Source organism: Protopterus annectens, chromosome 12.part0 (genome assembly GCF_019279795.1).
Source record: "Protopterus annectens isolate FY-2018-M chromosome 12.part0, PAN1.0, whole genome shotgun sequence".
NCBI classification, from domain to species: domain Eukaryota; kingdom Metazoa; phylum Chordata; order Ceratodontiformes; family Protopteridae; genus Protopterus; species Protopterus annectens.
The window spans coordinates 900088186-900102907 of NC_056746.1; the positions used below are offsets into that span (position 1 = coordinate 900088186).

At 44.1% G+C, this 14722-nt stretch overlaps 1 protein-coding gene across 1 annotated transcript in view; it reads right to left on the reverse strand.

Annotated features, from left to right (window-relative positions):
* The window catches only part of ARFGEF2 (ADP ribosylation factor guanine nucleotide exchange factor 2), a 2483667-nt gene that overhangs the window by 1527477 nt on the left and 941468 nt on the right, over positions 1-14722 (reverse strand). Inside the window, exon 14 of the mRNA XM_044089932.1 lies at positions 4589-4790. Within this exon, the coding sequence (XP_043945867.1) occupies positions 4589-4790 (202 nt within the window). The remainder of the gene's footprint in view (positions 1-4588; positions 4791-14722) is intronic.

Below are 14722 nucleotides of genomic sequence, written 5' to 3' on the forward strand. Positions count from 1 at the left end.
TAGCCAAGTCCAGGTAGGCTGTATGGACTGCTTTGCCCTCATTAATGGCTCTAGTGACTGTTTCTAAAAAGTCAACCAGGTTCAAAAGGCAGGATCTGCCCTTTACAAAGCCGAACTGGGTGGGATCAAGTGTCTGTAGGTCCCCGATGTCTCTGTTTATGAGTTCCATAATGATTCTTTCCATAGCTTTGCAGACCAGGCTGGTTAAGCTTATGGGGCGGTAGTTCCCAGGGTCTGTAGAGGTATCCCCTTTGTGGAGTGGGACCACTGTTGCTGTACGCCAGTGTTCAGGTACATATCCTGTAGTAAGGCTAAGGTTAAATAGCATTTTTATGTGCGGGTTTAGCTCCTCTTGGAGTTCACGTAGCATGCAACCCGGGATACCGTCAGGTCCCATTGATGCTGTGTTTTTAGCTTTGCTGAGGGTGGCTCTCACCTGGACATCTGAGATGACAGGAAGATTACATTCAGCTGGGATAAGTATTTCTTCTTTTGGGGGTGAGGGAGGGGAGAAATTTGCACTGAACCTGTCAGCCAGAATGTTGGCAATATCTGTGGGTTCAGTGTATTTTTTGTTGTTGTGAACTAACTCTGAGCATATCTGAGGGTTTCTGCCCAGGTTTCTAACATAGCTGAAGAAGGCTTTGTGGTTATCTTTAGTGTCCTTAGCGATTTTTCTCTCAAAGTTGGCCTTGGATGTTTTTATGAGAGAACGTAGTTTTCTGCTAGTGTTGATCAGAGATGTCTTCCCTTTGTGGGATTTTGCTCTGTCGTGCAGTAGTTTACTTCTTTTGTTATACAATTTGTTAATGGCTGAGGTCCACCAGACAGGACGCTTGCCTTTGGTGGAGAGGGACTTGGATTTATTTGGGATTGCATGATCCATGCATTCTTGGAGATGTCCACAGAAAGCATTTGTGAAGGATTCAGCATTGTGAGATGTGGTATCCACTGGCCCAGTGGGCTTAAAGTTCCATCTCAGTCTTAAGAAGAGTGAAGTCTGCTTTTGAGAAGTTTTTCACTGTGGTCTTTTGTGCTGGGGGTGGAGGTGGGATATGTATATCCAGGGTGATTAGTTTGTGGTCAGATCTCACTAGTGAGGGGTATACCTCCGGTGTGGAGCATTTTCTCCCCATGTTTGTGATGATCAGGTCTAGTATATTATCTCCCCTAGTGGGAGAGGTGACCAGTTGTTCCAGTGCATTTGAATTTATGAATTCCAGGAACCTTTGGGCTAGGGTGTTAGGGCTAGAATAATGTACCCAATCTATGTTAGGGTAGTTGAAGCCTCCCAGTATGATGGTATTTTGTGATACATTCATATCCTCCAATGTCTTCAGGAAGGCTGAGTGGGGTTCCTGAGATTGGGAGGGTGGTCTGTAACATGCTACCAGTTGTATAGCAGTTTTGCCTATGGTTAGTTACACCTGTATGGTCTCCGATGCTTCATGTGTTGCTCCTAACCTGGAGGTGTGGGTGTCCTTGATGAATTTGGACACTCCCCCTCCCTTTGTGGTTCGGCCCGGGTTTTGGGGCCGAAAAGCATGATACAAGGTATAGCCTGGTAGCGCTGGGGTGCTCTCAGGAGCCTTGAACCAGGTTTCAGTTACTGCACAGACGTCGATGTTCTCCATACTGAGGAGTGCATCGAGTGCCTGCATCTTGAGGTTTAGACTTCTGGCATTGAGCAGCATTACCCTCAGTTTTTTTCCATTTTTGTTTTCTAAGGAGGTGGGTTTGTCTTTTGAGCCTTGCCTAAAAAAGGCACTATGGGGGTGGCAAGAGCCTTAGCCAATATCCGGAAGCCCAGTGGTGACAGGTGCAAGCAGTCACTTGCAAAGCAGCGTGGCTTGTCCAACATGTCATCCCAAGCAGACAGACATTGGATCCCCTTAGAATGACACCAGTACTTGAGCCAATTATTAAAGCTGATCATCTTGTCTTTGTATTGTGGCATCATTCTTGGTGAGGGCAAGATGCTGCTCAGGGTCATACCAGCCTGGGCTACATAATCCGAGAGCTCCTCTATGTCTCTTCATGTATTCCAGGGAGGTACGTCTCAGGTCATTCATGCCAGCATGGACAATGACGGAGTCATATTTGTACTTGCTTTGGAGTGACCTGAGTGCGTGTGTTACGTGGCGGTTCCTAGCTCCCGATAGGCAGCTCACAGTCACCCTCTCCTTGTTCAGCCTGGTAAGCGGGACATCAGTGTGTCTGACTATAGAGTCACCTATTACTAGTGTATCAGGCATGGTGTTTGGCCTTAAGGGCTGTGATTGATTGACACACTGATTTATTGCAATATGTGTTGGATGTGTTTTGTTTTGAGGTGGTGGATTTTTGAGTGTCTGCTTTGGGAGCCTCTGTTGTTTTGGTAAGCTTTTTATTACAGCCTCCGAGTATGTCTTTGTGTTTTTATGTGTTTGGTTTGCAGTTGTGGTAGGTCTATGTGGGACTGGGCTTGTTGTGTGTGTAGTTACCATCTCCTCCTGTCTGGTCATGCCAGCCCTGAGTTGAGAGAGTTCAGCGTCCAGTTTGGCTATATAGTTGCATATCTCACATGTATTTGTGTTTGTTGGGAGGAGGAGAGGGTTGTCTGTGAACTTGAGACAACTGCAGCATTGTCTCAAGATACCCAGATTAACCAGCTGAACTGGAGAGGACGCCAGTAATCTACCACTCGACATGCTAGAACAGTATAAGGGAGTGCTGTGCCTTTAAGGGAAGTGGATATTCACAGGGGTGGTAGGTGGATGTAGTGCTTACTTAGTATGAGACTGCTTACTTAGTAGAGAAGTTTTGAGAACAAGTGCTAGGCTTATAATATAGCGAGTAGTCTGATTATGCTAAGAGTAGAGCTTCCTTAAGGGAAAATTTGAAGAGCAGACTTGGCGAAGCCAGAAGAAGTTTAACCTTGTTTAACCGGCGCTGCGCTATGTGCACAATCACGCAAAGCCGCGCAAACGCGGATTTTTAACAGGGAACTTCAAAAGAGCTAGAAATGGTCCAAAACAACCAATTACTACAGCTCTTGTACTGAGGTCACTTCCTACAGGGACAGGTAGGCTGCCCAAGGCTCCCCACTCCCCACTGGTGAGCAAAGAAACTTCCTTCTATCCAAGTAAGGTAATGGACAACACAGGAACTACACCACAGCCCAGAATACAGCAAAGCCTGTAAACTGGTCTAAACTAGTCGAGAAGAGGGGGGAAAACAAGGATTATTTTTTTGTTTTTTTTGTTTTTAGATAGAAAACACACAGAAAATGCAGAAAGAGCAATAAATCAGTTACACAGGCTAGAACACTTTAGTGGGCAGCCTCAACAGTTAAACAAACAAACTTTCGACCAATTTCAACTAAAATGTAACTAAGTGCAGATATTAAATAATGCAGCAAACAGCTAAAAAACAGTTTAAGCTTGTTTAGGGTAAGCTAGAGAAGGTATTTCAAGTAAAAAACAGCAAAGATACTTAAATCAAGAAAGTAGTCGCTTTTCTGAGTTCTCTGTAGCTAGGACCACTCTGCAGGACCACGAGGAGCTTGTGCGAGTAGTATAGCCAAAAAAAACGCCCAGAGGCGGATTTTAAACAGGTAACTTCAAAAGAACTAGAAATGGTCCAAAACAACCAATTACTACAGCTCTTGTGCTGAGGTCACTTCCTACGGGGACAGGTAGGCTGCTCACGGCTCCCCACTCCCACTGGTGAGCAAAGAAACTTCCTTCTATCCAAGTAAGGTAATGGACAACACAGGAACTACACCACAGCCCAGAATACAGCAAAGCTTGTAAACTGGTCTAAGCTAGTCGAGAAGAGGCGGGAAAACAAACTATTATTTTTTTTGTTTTTAGATAGAAAACACACAGAAAATTGAGAAACAGTAATAAATCAGTTACACAGGCTAGCACACTTTAGTGGGCAGCCTCAACAGTTAAATTAAACAAACAAACAAACTTTCGACCAATTTCGACTAAAATGTAACTTTAAGTGCAGATATTAAATAATGCAGCAAACAGCTAAAAAACAGTTTAAGCTTGTTTAGGGTAAGCTAGAGAAGGTATTTCAAGTAAAAAAACAGCAAAGATACTTAAATCAAGAAAGTAGTCGCTTTTCTGAGTTCTCTGTAGCTAGGACCACTCTGCAGGACCACGAGGAGCTTGTTTGAGTAGTATAGCCAGAAAAAAACGCCCAAAGGCGGATTTTAAACAGGGAACTTCGAAAGAGCTAGAAATGGTCCAAAACAACCAATTACTACAGCTCTTGTTCTGAGGTCACTTCCTACAGGGACAGGTAGACTGCTCAAGGCTCCCCACTCCCACTGGTGAGCAAAGAAACTTCCTTCTATCCAAGTAAGGTAATGGACAACACAGGAACAACACCACAGCCCTGCTTCACTGAAACTGTTAATTCTCAATGTCTTACACAGAAGGAATGAACAACAACAGACAGGGTTACATAAAACAAAGAAAAACAAAATGAATTATATTAAATAAGCATTCAGCCAGATAAGCACTGCTGCTTCCATTTGGATGGAATCATGGCTTACTGCAGAGAGGTCTCAGAATGAAACATGAAATGCACTCACAGTTCAATGCCATGCTCGATTATCTCCTTCTGTTGCTTAATGACTTCGTACGTCTCAGGGTCATCAGGAGCAGAGGCCTGAGTACTAATGCTTCCAATTCCAGAAGACACTGTTGATTCAAAGGAACTTGCACTGCCACGTCTACCAGTTAGATCGAGAACTTTGTTTTCATTACTTTCTGGATCTGGTACCCTCTCCTGACCTACACAAATGAATGAAAGTTTGCAGTTAAGTTTTGACATGCAAAGCTTCAAATTCTGCAGCACCTCCTGTATCATTTGCTCAATACAAAACACAACAGTAGCAACAATGACAATTTAGGAAAGCAACAACATGTGAAACTTCCTTCAATGTTGGCAAAAATATGGCAATTTATAATTACAAATAATTCAATGCATATTACATAGTGAGGTACTGTGTACTATCACAGCATATCTGATGTGCAGTTTGTAACGTAACTGAGGTACTTTTGCAATGCATATTTCCATACCTCAGCCACAATTCTAGAAGCTCAGATAAATTACTATGGAAACAAACTTCAGCATGCTGCTCAGGGTATACAATCAGTTCCCTTGACACTCTTGATGCTTGTGTCAGAATTATGCATTATTTACCAGGGACTGCCACAAGGCTGGAATGGAAGGGAACTACAAACCTTTCCCAATAATGAAGTTTCAAATGGCAAGTTTTTTAAGAACATGAAAGCAATTCATGTAAGTTGTTCTACAAACATTACTGAAACTGGACAATGTCTCTATAACAGCAACAATGATACACTGCCAATCAATATATGTTAGAAAGAGGGACCAAGAAAGAAGAGAAAGACCAACTACCGCTTAATTAAATCTCTTCTACTAGAAAGGAAGTTAAAGTAACTGATGACCATCTCTGAGAGGGTGTTGATGACGTAGCACACACCAGTACTAAACTATAATATCAACCGTGTCTTATCTGTGGGATTACTAAATGCATTATTCTCACTGCCTGTCCACGGTGAGGGTCCTAGAAAAAGAGAAAACTGAGAGAGACTTCAAGAAACTATTAAAAAACAATAAATAAGTACATAAATATATAAAAATGGTGGGCAGATTATATAGCAAATAATATCTGCACTACTGGGAAAAGCTGACCTGACTCAGAGGACAAATAAAGTCTACCAGAGCCAAATTAGAGGTAAATTTGTCCTTCCAGGCCAAGGACAACCAGAAGGCATTTTTAGCTGTCTGAAACTTCAAAGGCAATACATTATAGTTAATGCAGTCAACTATACTGAGACAGAAGATATAGCAAACCTACTGGCCAACAAATTCAGATCCTACTTTATCTCTCCCTCAACTTGCCCTCAGGAAATACCATCAAATTCATCTCCCCCTGCTATCACTAGGGAACAGGCCTTAATGCTCTCTCTAAGGCCAAGAACACTGCATCAGTGGGCCAGAAATATCCCACGATGCCTTCTTAACAGTATGAAACATAACCTATCAGGTCCTCTGTAATTGCTATTTAACTGTAGCCTCCAAACAGACTGTGACTCATGAATGGAGAACAGCAGCAATTATCCCCTGCACAAAGGTGGCCCATCTACAGACCTACAACTCTCAGTAGTCTCATATACAAAGCCATGGAAGGAATTATCATGGAAATTATCTATATTGCCATAGGAAACCTCCAGACAATGGACACAACCCAATTTGGTTTTGTAAAGGACTACTGAACCTGGTGGACGTTTTCTATGAGGTCACCAAAGCAATGGATGAGGGCAAAATGGTTCACACTACCTACCTTGACCTACCAAAGGCATTTGACACAATACCTCACTTAGCTGTTGTAGATAAACTTAAGAGGTTAGGTACAAACCATTATGTCAGCCAGTGCATAGCCAGTTGGCCCACAAACAGGACCCAGGAAATTATAATTGGGGAGTTCACCTCTAGAAAGAGGCCAGTCACAAGTGAAGACCCTCAAGGAATGGTCCTGGGTCTGCTCCTTTTTGGCATTTCTTTAACTGAAGTCAAGGACAATGTCAATGGCTTCTTGCTGACTAAATTTGCAGATGACTGAAAATTAGGAGCCGTTAATCACCCACTGACACAGATGTTCTCCAGGAAGGGCTGATACAGTCAAACAACTGGTGTTAGAGCCATGGTCTAAAACAAAATGCCACGGAATGTATAACAGTATCCTTCAGGAAGTCATCCACCCCTGGTAACTATCATACTGACAACACATCCCAAATAATTGACCCAGTAGTCAGAAACTTGGGGACAGACAGTAATCTAACCTTTGACCATTATGTGTCTACTGTAGTGAGCAAATCATTCCACACTGTGTAACTTATAAACAAAGGCATGGCATCTAGGCCCAAGGAAGTCAATGCTCCACTGTATTCAGCATTCATCAGACCCATCATTGAGTACAATGCCCCCCCCCTTTGATATGTAACCTAACTAGGCATATCCAACAATGTCTACAGAGGTTCCTCTCAAGAACAATATAGGGTGTAAGCAACATGTCTTATGTAGACCGCCTCAAGGCCCTATGCCTGTATTCAGTCTCCTACAGGCTGCTGAGGGGAGATCTATGCCTGGCATACAGGGCGTTTTCAGACCCCACTCTGATGGGCCTCCTGCATATCCACAAAACAAACAGTACCAGAATTACCCATTCTAAAGATTTAAACCTTGCCTGTGATATAAATAGGACATGCTGGGGAGAGAGGTATGTATCCCAGAGAAAACACCTTCTCTGGAACAGGCTCCCCATCCATTTGAATCAGAGTTCCTCCCTAACCCAATTCAAGGCTAACTTGGACAACTGGATGGGGAACAGGAAATTCATCCCTGGTTTGACACCTACGTCTCTAAACAATACAGGCAGCCTGTAAATGATTCATCTCCCAGGGCCTTGCTTGTAAATGTTTCATCTCTCAAGCTCCTGCATATAGTACACTGGATGGCAAATTCTGAAGCAGAACATCCCCTCAGTGATTCCATCTGTGGGGGAATTAGGGCAAAGTAGCTGCTGCATTTGTTGTTTCCTGACTTGTCTAGAGGAAAACAGGTTTTGGTACTTAATAAATAAGCACCTATCCAGTAATGCCGAAAGGTCAGTTCCTGGTGAATCTGGGCATCTTGGGGCAATGCAGCAATTGCCTCATGTACACAGACAACCCTCACCTCCTACCACCCAACACTACAACCAGTGAGAGATGCACTTATATAGTCAAACAGGAAGCAAAGCTCTCTTCACTCAAGACTGGACTAGACAGTCAAGAGGAGAGGTTAAACATTTGCACCACACCACACTCATCACATAGTCCCTCAAAAGCTACACCACCAAAACACACACAAACACAAAACATACACCTACATTTGCAGAGGCTCTCAATAAAATTCTGCCCAAGCAACAGGGACCGTCAAAGCCAAAACGCAAGCAACCTTCACCCCCCAACACAACCCAAATGACACACAGCCCACAAACTCAGTGTGCCACTCAACCACAGCCAATAAGGCATAACAATGTACCTAACACTCTAGTCATAGGTGACATTATAGTCAGTAACACTGATATTCCACTCACCAGGCTAAACAAGGAGAAAGTTGCTGTCAGCTGCCAGTCGGGTGCCAGGATCCACCACATAACGCACGGACTCAGGTCACTCCACAACAAGTACAAATATGACTCTGTCATTGTCCATGTTGGTGTGAATGAACTGAGACGTACCTCCCTGGACTACATGAAAAGAGACATGGAGGAGCTGTCTGATCTTGTAGCCCAGGCAGGTATGACCCTACCCTGAGTAGCATCCTGCCATCACCCAGAATGATACCACAATACAAGGACAAAATGACTGACTTCAACAATTGGCTAATCTACTGGTGTCATTCTAAGGGGATCCAGTATCTGTCTGCCTGGGATGACATGATCGACAGACCATGATGCTTTGCCAGAGATGGCCTGTACCTGTCGCCCTTGGGATTCTGGATACTGGCTAAGCCTCTTGCCACCTCTACAGGGCCTGTTTTAGGCAAGGTTCAAATGCCAAACTCAACACAGTAACAGGTACAAGCAAGCAAAATCTGAGGGTAATGCTACTCAATGCTAGAAGTCTAAACCTCAAAATGCACTCTCGAGGCACTCCTCGACATCTGAGCAGTGACAAAGACCTGGTTTAAGGCTCCAGAAAGCACCCCTGCATTACCAGGCTATAATTCATACCACACCTTTCGGACACCTAACCTAGACCGAAACACTAAAAGCGGACACATGTCCATATTCTTTAAGGATATCAACATCTCCAGGCTAGCTGCTCAGCATAATGCATCCGAGACTATCCAAGTGCAACTAACTCTGGGGCAAGACTGCAATCCAAATTATAGCTTGGTACAGATCCCCCATCATGCCCCAGGATTCCCATTCCTCATTTCTTGATACACTGGAAAATATTAGGGTACAACCTAACACCCTAATAATGGGCGATTTCAACTACCTCACCATTAACTGGGAAAACTACTCATGTATCAACTCTTTTGCCCAACTTTTTCTGGAATTCATCAATTCCAATGCCTTGGATCAACTTATCCACACCCCCACCAGGGGCAGCAATATCCTAGATCTGGTCATTACCAATATGGGCAACCGGTGTTTCACACCAGAGGTCAATTCTTCGTTGGTCAGATCCAGCCACAAGCTAAGTACCCTAGACATCCAAATGCCACCCCTACCGTAAAAAATTTCTCCAAAGCCAACTTCACGCTTCTTAAGACAGAAGTGACAAACTTCACGACACCCATGCAGAAGGACAATAGAGGTACGACTGCTGAATCCTACACAATTGCACTTTATAAGCACTTAAGTGCATGGATCGTGCAATTCCTAACAGAACTAAGATGCTATCACAAAAAAAAAGAAGCCAATCTGGTGGTCCCCTGCCATAAACAAACTCTACAACAGAAGAAACTGTTGCAAAAAAAGAGTAAAAGCCCATGATTGGAGGAACGCCCTGGTCAGCCTCAGTAAAAAGCAGAGATCCCTCATAAAATCCTCCAAAGCTAGTTACAAAAATAAAATTGCCACTGAGTCTAAAGACAACCACAAAGCATTCTATAGCTATGTCAAGAATCTCAATGGGACCACTCAGATCTGCTCTGAGTTACAGCACAATGGCACTAAATATACAGAACCAACTGAAATTGCCAACGTACTGGCAGATAGCCTCAGTGCTAGCTTTACCCCCCTCTCACAACCAAAAGGGCCCATCTCTATAGCGGAAGAATGCAAAGTTCCTGCAATCATGACTGCACAGTAAAAAACACACTCTCCAAAGCCAAGAACACAGCATCCATGGGACCTGAAAACATTCCAGGCTGCATTCTACATGAACTACAGAATGAACTGGCACCCTACCTAAGTACCATGTTCAATCATAGCCTCACCTCAGGCTTTGTGCCCAATGAATGGCACACAGTGACGGTTATCCCACTCCACAAAGGGGGAGCCACCACAGACCCCGGGAACTACCACCCCATTAGCCCGATGAGCCTGGTCTGCAAGGCTATGGAATGTATCATCATGGAACTTATAAACAATGAGATTGGTAATCTCCAAACTCTGGACCCCACCCAGTTCGGGTTTGTCCAAGGCAGATCAGGTCTCCTAAACCTGGTAGACTTCTTTGAAGCGGTCACCAAAGCCGTAGATGACGGTAAGGTGGTTCACACAGCCTATCTAGATTTCCCCAAGGCTTTCGGCACCATCCCCCACTCTGGAATTACAGAAAAACTCACTAAAATAGGTATAAATCCTTATGTCACAAGATGGGTTGCCAACTGGTCCACTGACAGAACCCACACTGTGAAAGTAGCAGACTCCAAATCCGACTTCAAACCAGTGACAAGTGGAGTACCACAGGGTTCGGTCCTGGGTCCTCTCCTGTTTGGTATCTACTTCTCAGGAGTAGGTCTTTGGCTAATGAAGTTCGCAGATGACTGAAAACTAGGAGGCATAATCGAAACTCTTAATGATGTGGACATCCTACAAAAGGGCCTCACTGAGACAGATGCCTGGTTGTCAAAGCTATGGCTTCAAGCTCAATGCCAAAAAGTGCATTGTCATCCCTTTTGGTAAAAACTCTGTACCCATGCACTACCACATAAGATGTAGTCTACTTAACACTGAAAGTGTGATAAGAGACCTTGGGACACAGGTGGACAGTAGTCTCTCCTTTGATAATCACATCGACACAGTAGTCAGGAAATCCTACGTGGCACACCTCATCACAAAAGGTTTCTCATCCAGGAAAAAAGAGGTCATTGTTCCCCTCTACTCATCACTCATTAGACCCATTATAGTGTACAACACACCCATTTTGGTATGTACCTCGCAAGACATCTACAACAACTAGAAAGGCTGCAGAAATACCTCACAAAGAGGATTACCGGCCTCAAATAGATGCCCTACGCTGACAGTCTCAAAAAACTCCAGCTTTACTCAGTCGCATATCGCCTATTCAGAGGAGATATGCGATGGAGTAAAGTTGGAGTTTTATGAGACGGTCGGCGTAAGGCATCTATTTGAGGCCGGTAATCCTCTTTGTGAGGTATTTCTGCAGCCTTGCAAAGAGGATTACCAGCCTCAAATAGATGCCCTACGCAGAACGTCTCAAAAAACTCCAGCTTTACTCTGTCACATATCGCCTACTCAGAGTTGATCTCTGCCTAACATACAAAGCTATGTCAAACCCAGAGCTGCTGGACATGCTTCACTTACAGAAATCCCAATCCCTCAGAGCTACACGCTCTAAGGACCTAAACCTTGTCAACACAATATACAGAACATGCTGGAGGGATAGATTCCTGTCCCAGAGACTTCCCATACTCTGGAACAAACTATCTATCCAAATGAAACAAAGCTCCTCATTAGCACTCTTCAAGAAAAATCTTGATGATTGGATGGGAGATAGGAAATTCACCCCAGGGATCACTACTGTGGCTCTGCTCGACAGGGACACAGGAAAATAATTTTCTTGGGTGGCAAAAGCCAGGGTACCTTTTTGGCTAGGCTTATACAGGCCCTAAGGACAATAGCCTAGTACATACCTATTAACCTATGAGAAGCAAAAAGGTCGCAGCAAGGCTAGCCCCACTGACAAAAATCATTTCTGTCATGTTTTGTTGAGAGACCACTTGTGAGGTAGAAGAATACACCTGCTCAACTCATTTGCTATCACACTGGACTTCCTTGGAATGTGCATTGCTATGAGAAAGCGGTTGGATGAGAATGTCCAATGCCACACTCCTAGTGCTTCTCGATACAAGGGGTAAGATCTGATGCCTCCCTGTTTGTTGATGTACCAAGCTACTGACATTGTCTGTCTGAATTGCAGTCACCCCGAAGGAAGAGCATTCTGAAGGGCTTGCAGCGTTAAGAATACTGCTTTCATCTCTAGGACACTGACATGCAAATTGGCCTCTTCAAGAGCCTTGGACTGCTTTCCCTGGAAAACGCACCCCCAGCCCCAAATGGGAAGCATCTGTGGTAACTATGGCCTTGGGCTGAGGGGGAATGTATGGACAGCCTTATAAAACCTGGTCTGATTGAATCCACCACCTGAAGTCTCTCCAGCATATATGAGAGATTCGAATCAGAGTTGACACTGGTTGATAAAGTATCGACCACTGTGTTGCCAGCATCCACTGTAGAATCCTCAATATGAAATCTGGTTAAAGGTACTAGTGTTATTGCCTACAATATTGATTATTTTTCTGACCTGTGACCTTACACGTTTTCTCCCTTGAAGGTGGCAAATAAGCTATTATTAACTTTGTGGTGAACAGTGCTCAGATGACTACCAAATCCTGAGCTGGTTCCAGTTGAGACTTGCTGTAATTTATGGTTATCCCCAAATGGGAACACGTCAGGAGAAAGTACAGTTGTGTACACTTACCATAAATGTAGATGTTCGAGTGTATTCACTGTTGCAGTCATTACATTTGGGTAATCCTGCTGGCAGGTTGCCCTCAGTCGGCCTGAATTCCAAATTCAGCTGCCACTCGTGGGATCCATGAGGTTTCTGCTTAGTTCGTCTGCCAGAGTATTTTTCCTTCCTGGCAGGAATTGTGCCTGCAGATGTACTTGGTAAGTCAATGCTGTGTCCCACAAAGTCATGGCTAGTCTGCAAAGGGGGTACGAATGTGTGCCCCCCTGCTTGTTTATATACCACATGACCGTGGTGTTGTCTGTCTTTATCGGTAGTTGTCCTGGATGAAGTAGGTCCTTGAAGGCTGTAAGGGCATTTTGAACAGCTAGCATCTCTTTTTGATTGATATATAGATGCATTTGGTTTGAGGCCCATGTGCCCTGAATGCATTTTCCTGCCATGTGGGCCCCCCAGGCATAATCTGATGTGTCCGTTGTTAGTGTCTGCCTGGCTGGGGGTAATGTGAATGGCTGTCCCTTGTTTCGGTGACAAGCCTTTGCCCACCATCGAAACTGCTGTTGCAGGCAGGGAATGAGAGTAATCATAGTTTCCAGGCTGTGGCAATGTTGAGTCCAAACACTTTTTAGGTACCACTGCAGTTTCCTCATATGCAGTCTTGCATATGGAATTAGTAGTATGCAGGATGTCATGAAGCCCAAAGCCTGCAGAATTTTTCTTGCAGATAACTGGCCTTTGTTGCCATCGTTTTGAAATAGGTAGTCAGTTGCCTTTGTTTGTCTGGCATGAGATAAGCCATCTGGGCAGTTGTATTTAAGCTTGCACCCAGGAATATTATCTCTTGAGAGGGTACTAGTTTTGATTTCTTTTCGTTGACTGTGTACCCTAGACATGTTAGAAGTTTTTTCACAAACGACAGATGCTGTAGAAGAATGCCCTTGTTCTCTGCTTGAATTAGACAGTCGTCCAAGTAAGGATATATTTGTATTCCTCTTTGTCTGCAAAATGCAATTACAGGTGCCAGGCACTTTGTAAAGACCCTGGGCGCAGTAGATAAGCCAAAGGCAGTGCAGAGAATTGGTAATGCATTTAGCCAGCCTTGAATCTGAAGTATCTTCTGCATATTTGTCTGATAGGGCCATGCAGGTATGCCTCTTTTAGGTCCAAAGTTACAAGCAAAGTGTTCTTGCCCAGCATGGGCAGAAGCTGCTGCAAAGTCAACATCTTGAATTTTGGTATATCCAGGAATGTGTTCAGAATAGATAGGTCCAGTATTGGCCTCCAGGCCTTGTCCTTTCTGGGTACCAAGAACAGTCCTGAATAAAATCCTTGTCCCTGCTCTTGCTCAGGTACTTGTTGAATGGCCTCCATGTCCATGAGGGTTGAGACTTGTTTTTATACCTCTGCCCATTGACTTTTTGGGCAGCTCTGGCCAGCCGTTTGCCTTTGGCAGGGTATGGAAATGGAACTTGTAGCCTTGTAACACAATATTTAGAACCCGCTTGTCCTGGGTTATGATGTGCCAATTTTGAGAAAAAAGTGCTAATTTTCCCCCTAAGGGTGCTGCCAGGAGATAAGTGCTTGGTGCAGGCAGGGGGAAGTCACTGGGACTGTTTCCTGCATGGTTGAGATTTGTCTTCTCCAACTTTGGAGGTAGAGGCACTCCATTGCTTTGACCTGTATGAACCTTGCGCCTGGGATCTGCCTCTAGGGCGTCTGGGTCTGCCCCTTTGAGGTCTGTCTGACACAGGAAAGGACCAATTCTTTGTTGGCCAATGTCTACTAAACCTAGGTGGTTGTACTTGTAAAAAATCTTTGACAGTTTGCATAGATTTAGTTTTGTCCTCCAATTTCTTTAATACCTCTTCCGCCTTAACACCAAATAAAGTATCATGCTGTAAAGGTGCATCTAATAATTTTACTTTGACATGATCAGGCAGATTTTGTTCCTTTAACCAAGCATGCCTTCTAATTACAGAACCCATAACTGCAGCCCTGCAGGAGGCTTCCAAAGAATCAAAACCACATTGCAAAGTATGCTTTCCAACTTGTTCAGCTCATGCAATAAATCCTGCGTTTCCTTGTTTTCTGCACACTCACAGTTTAACAACATTTTCTGTTTAAGCAATGCCATGACATGTTGCTGATATTTGAGCATATGAAACCGACAGTTTAAGGCCCTTATAGCCAAGGTAGCA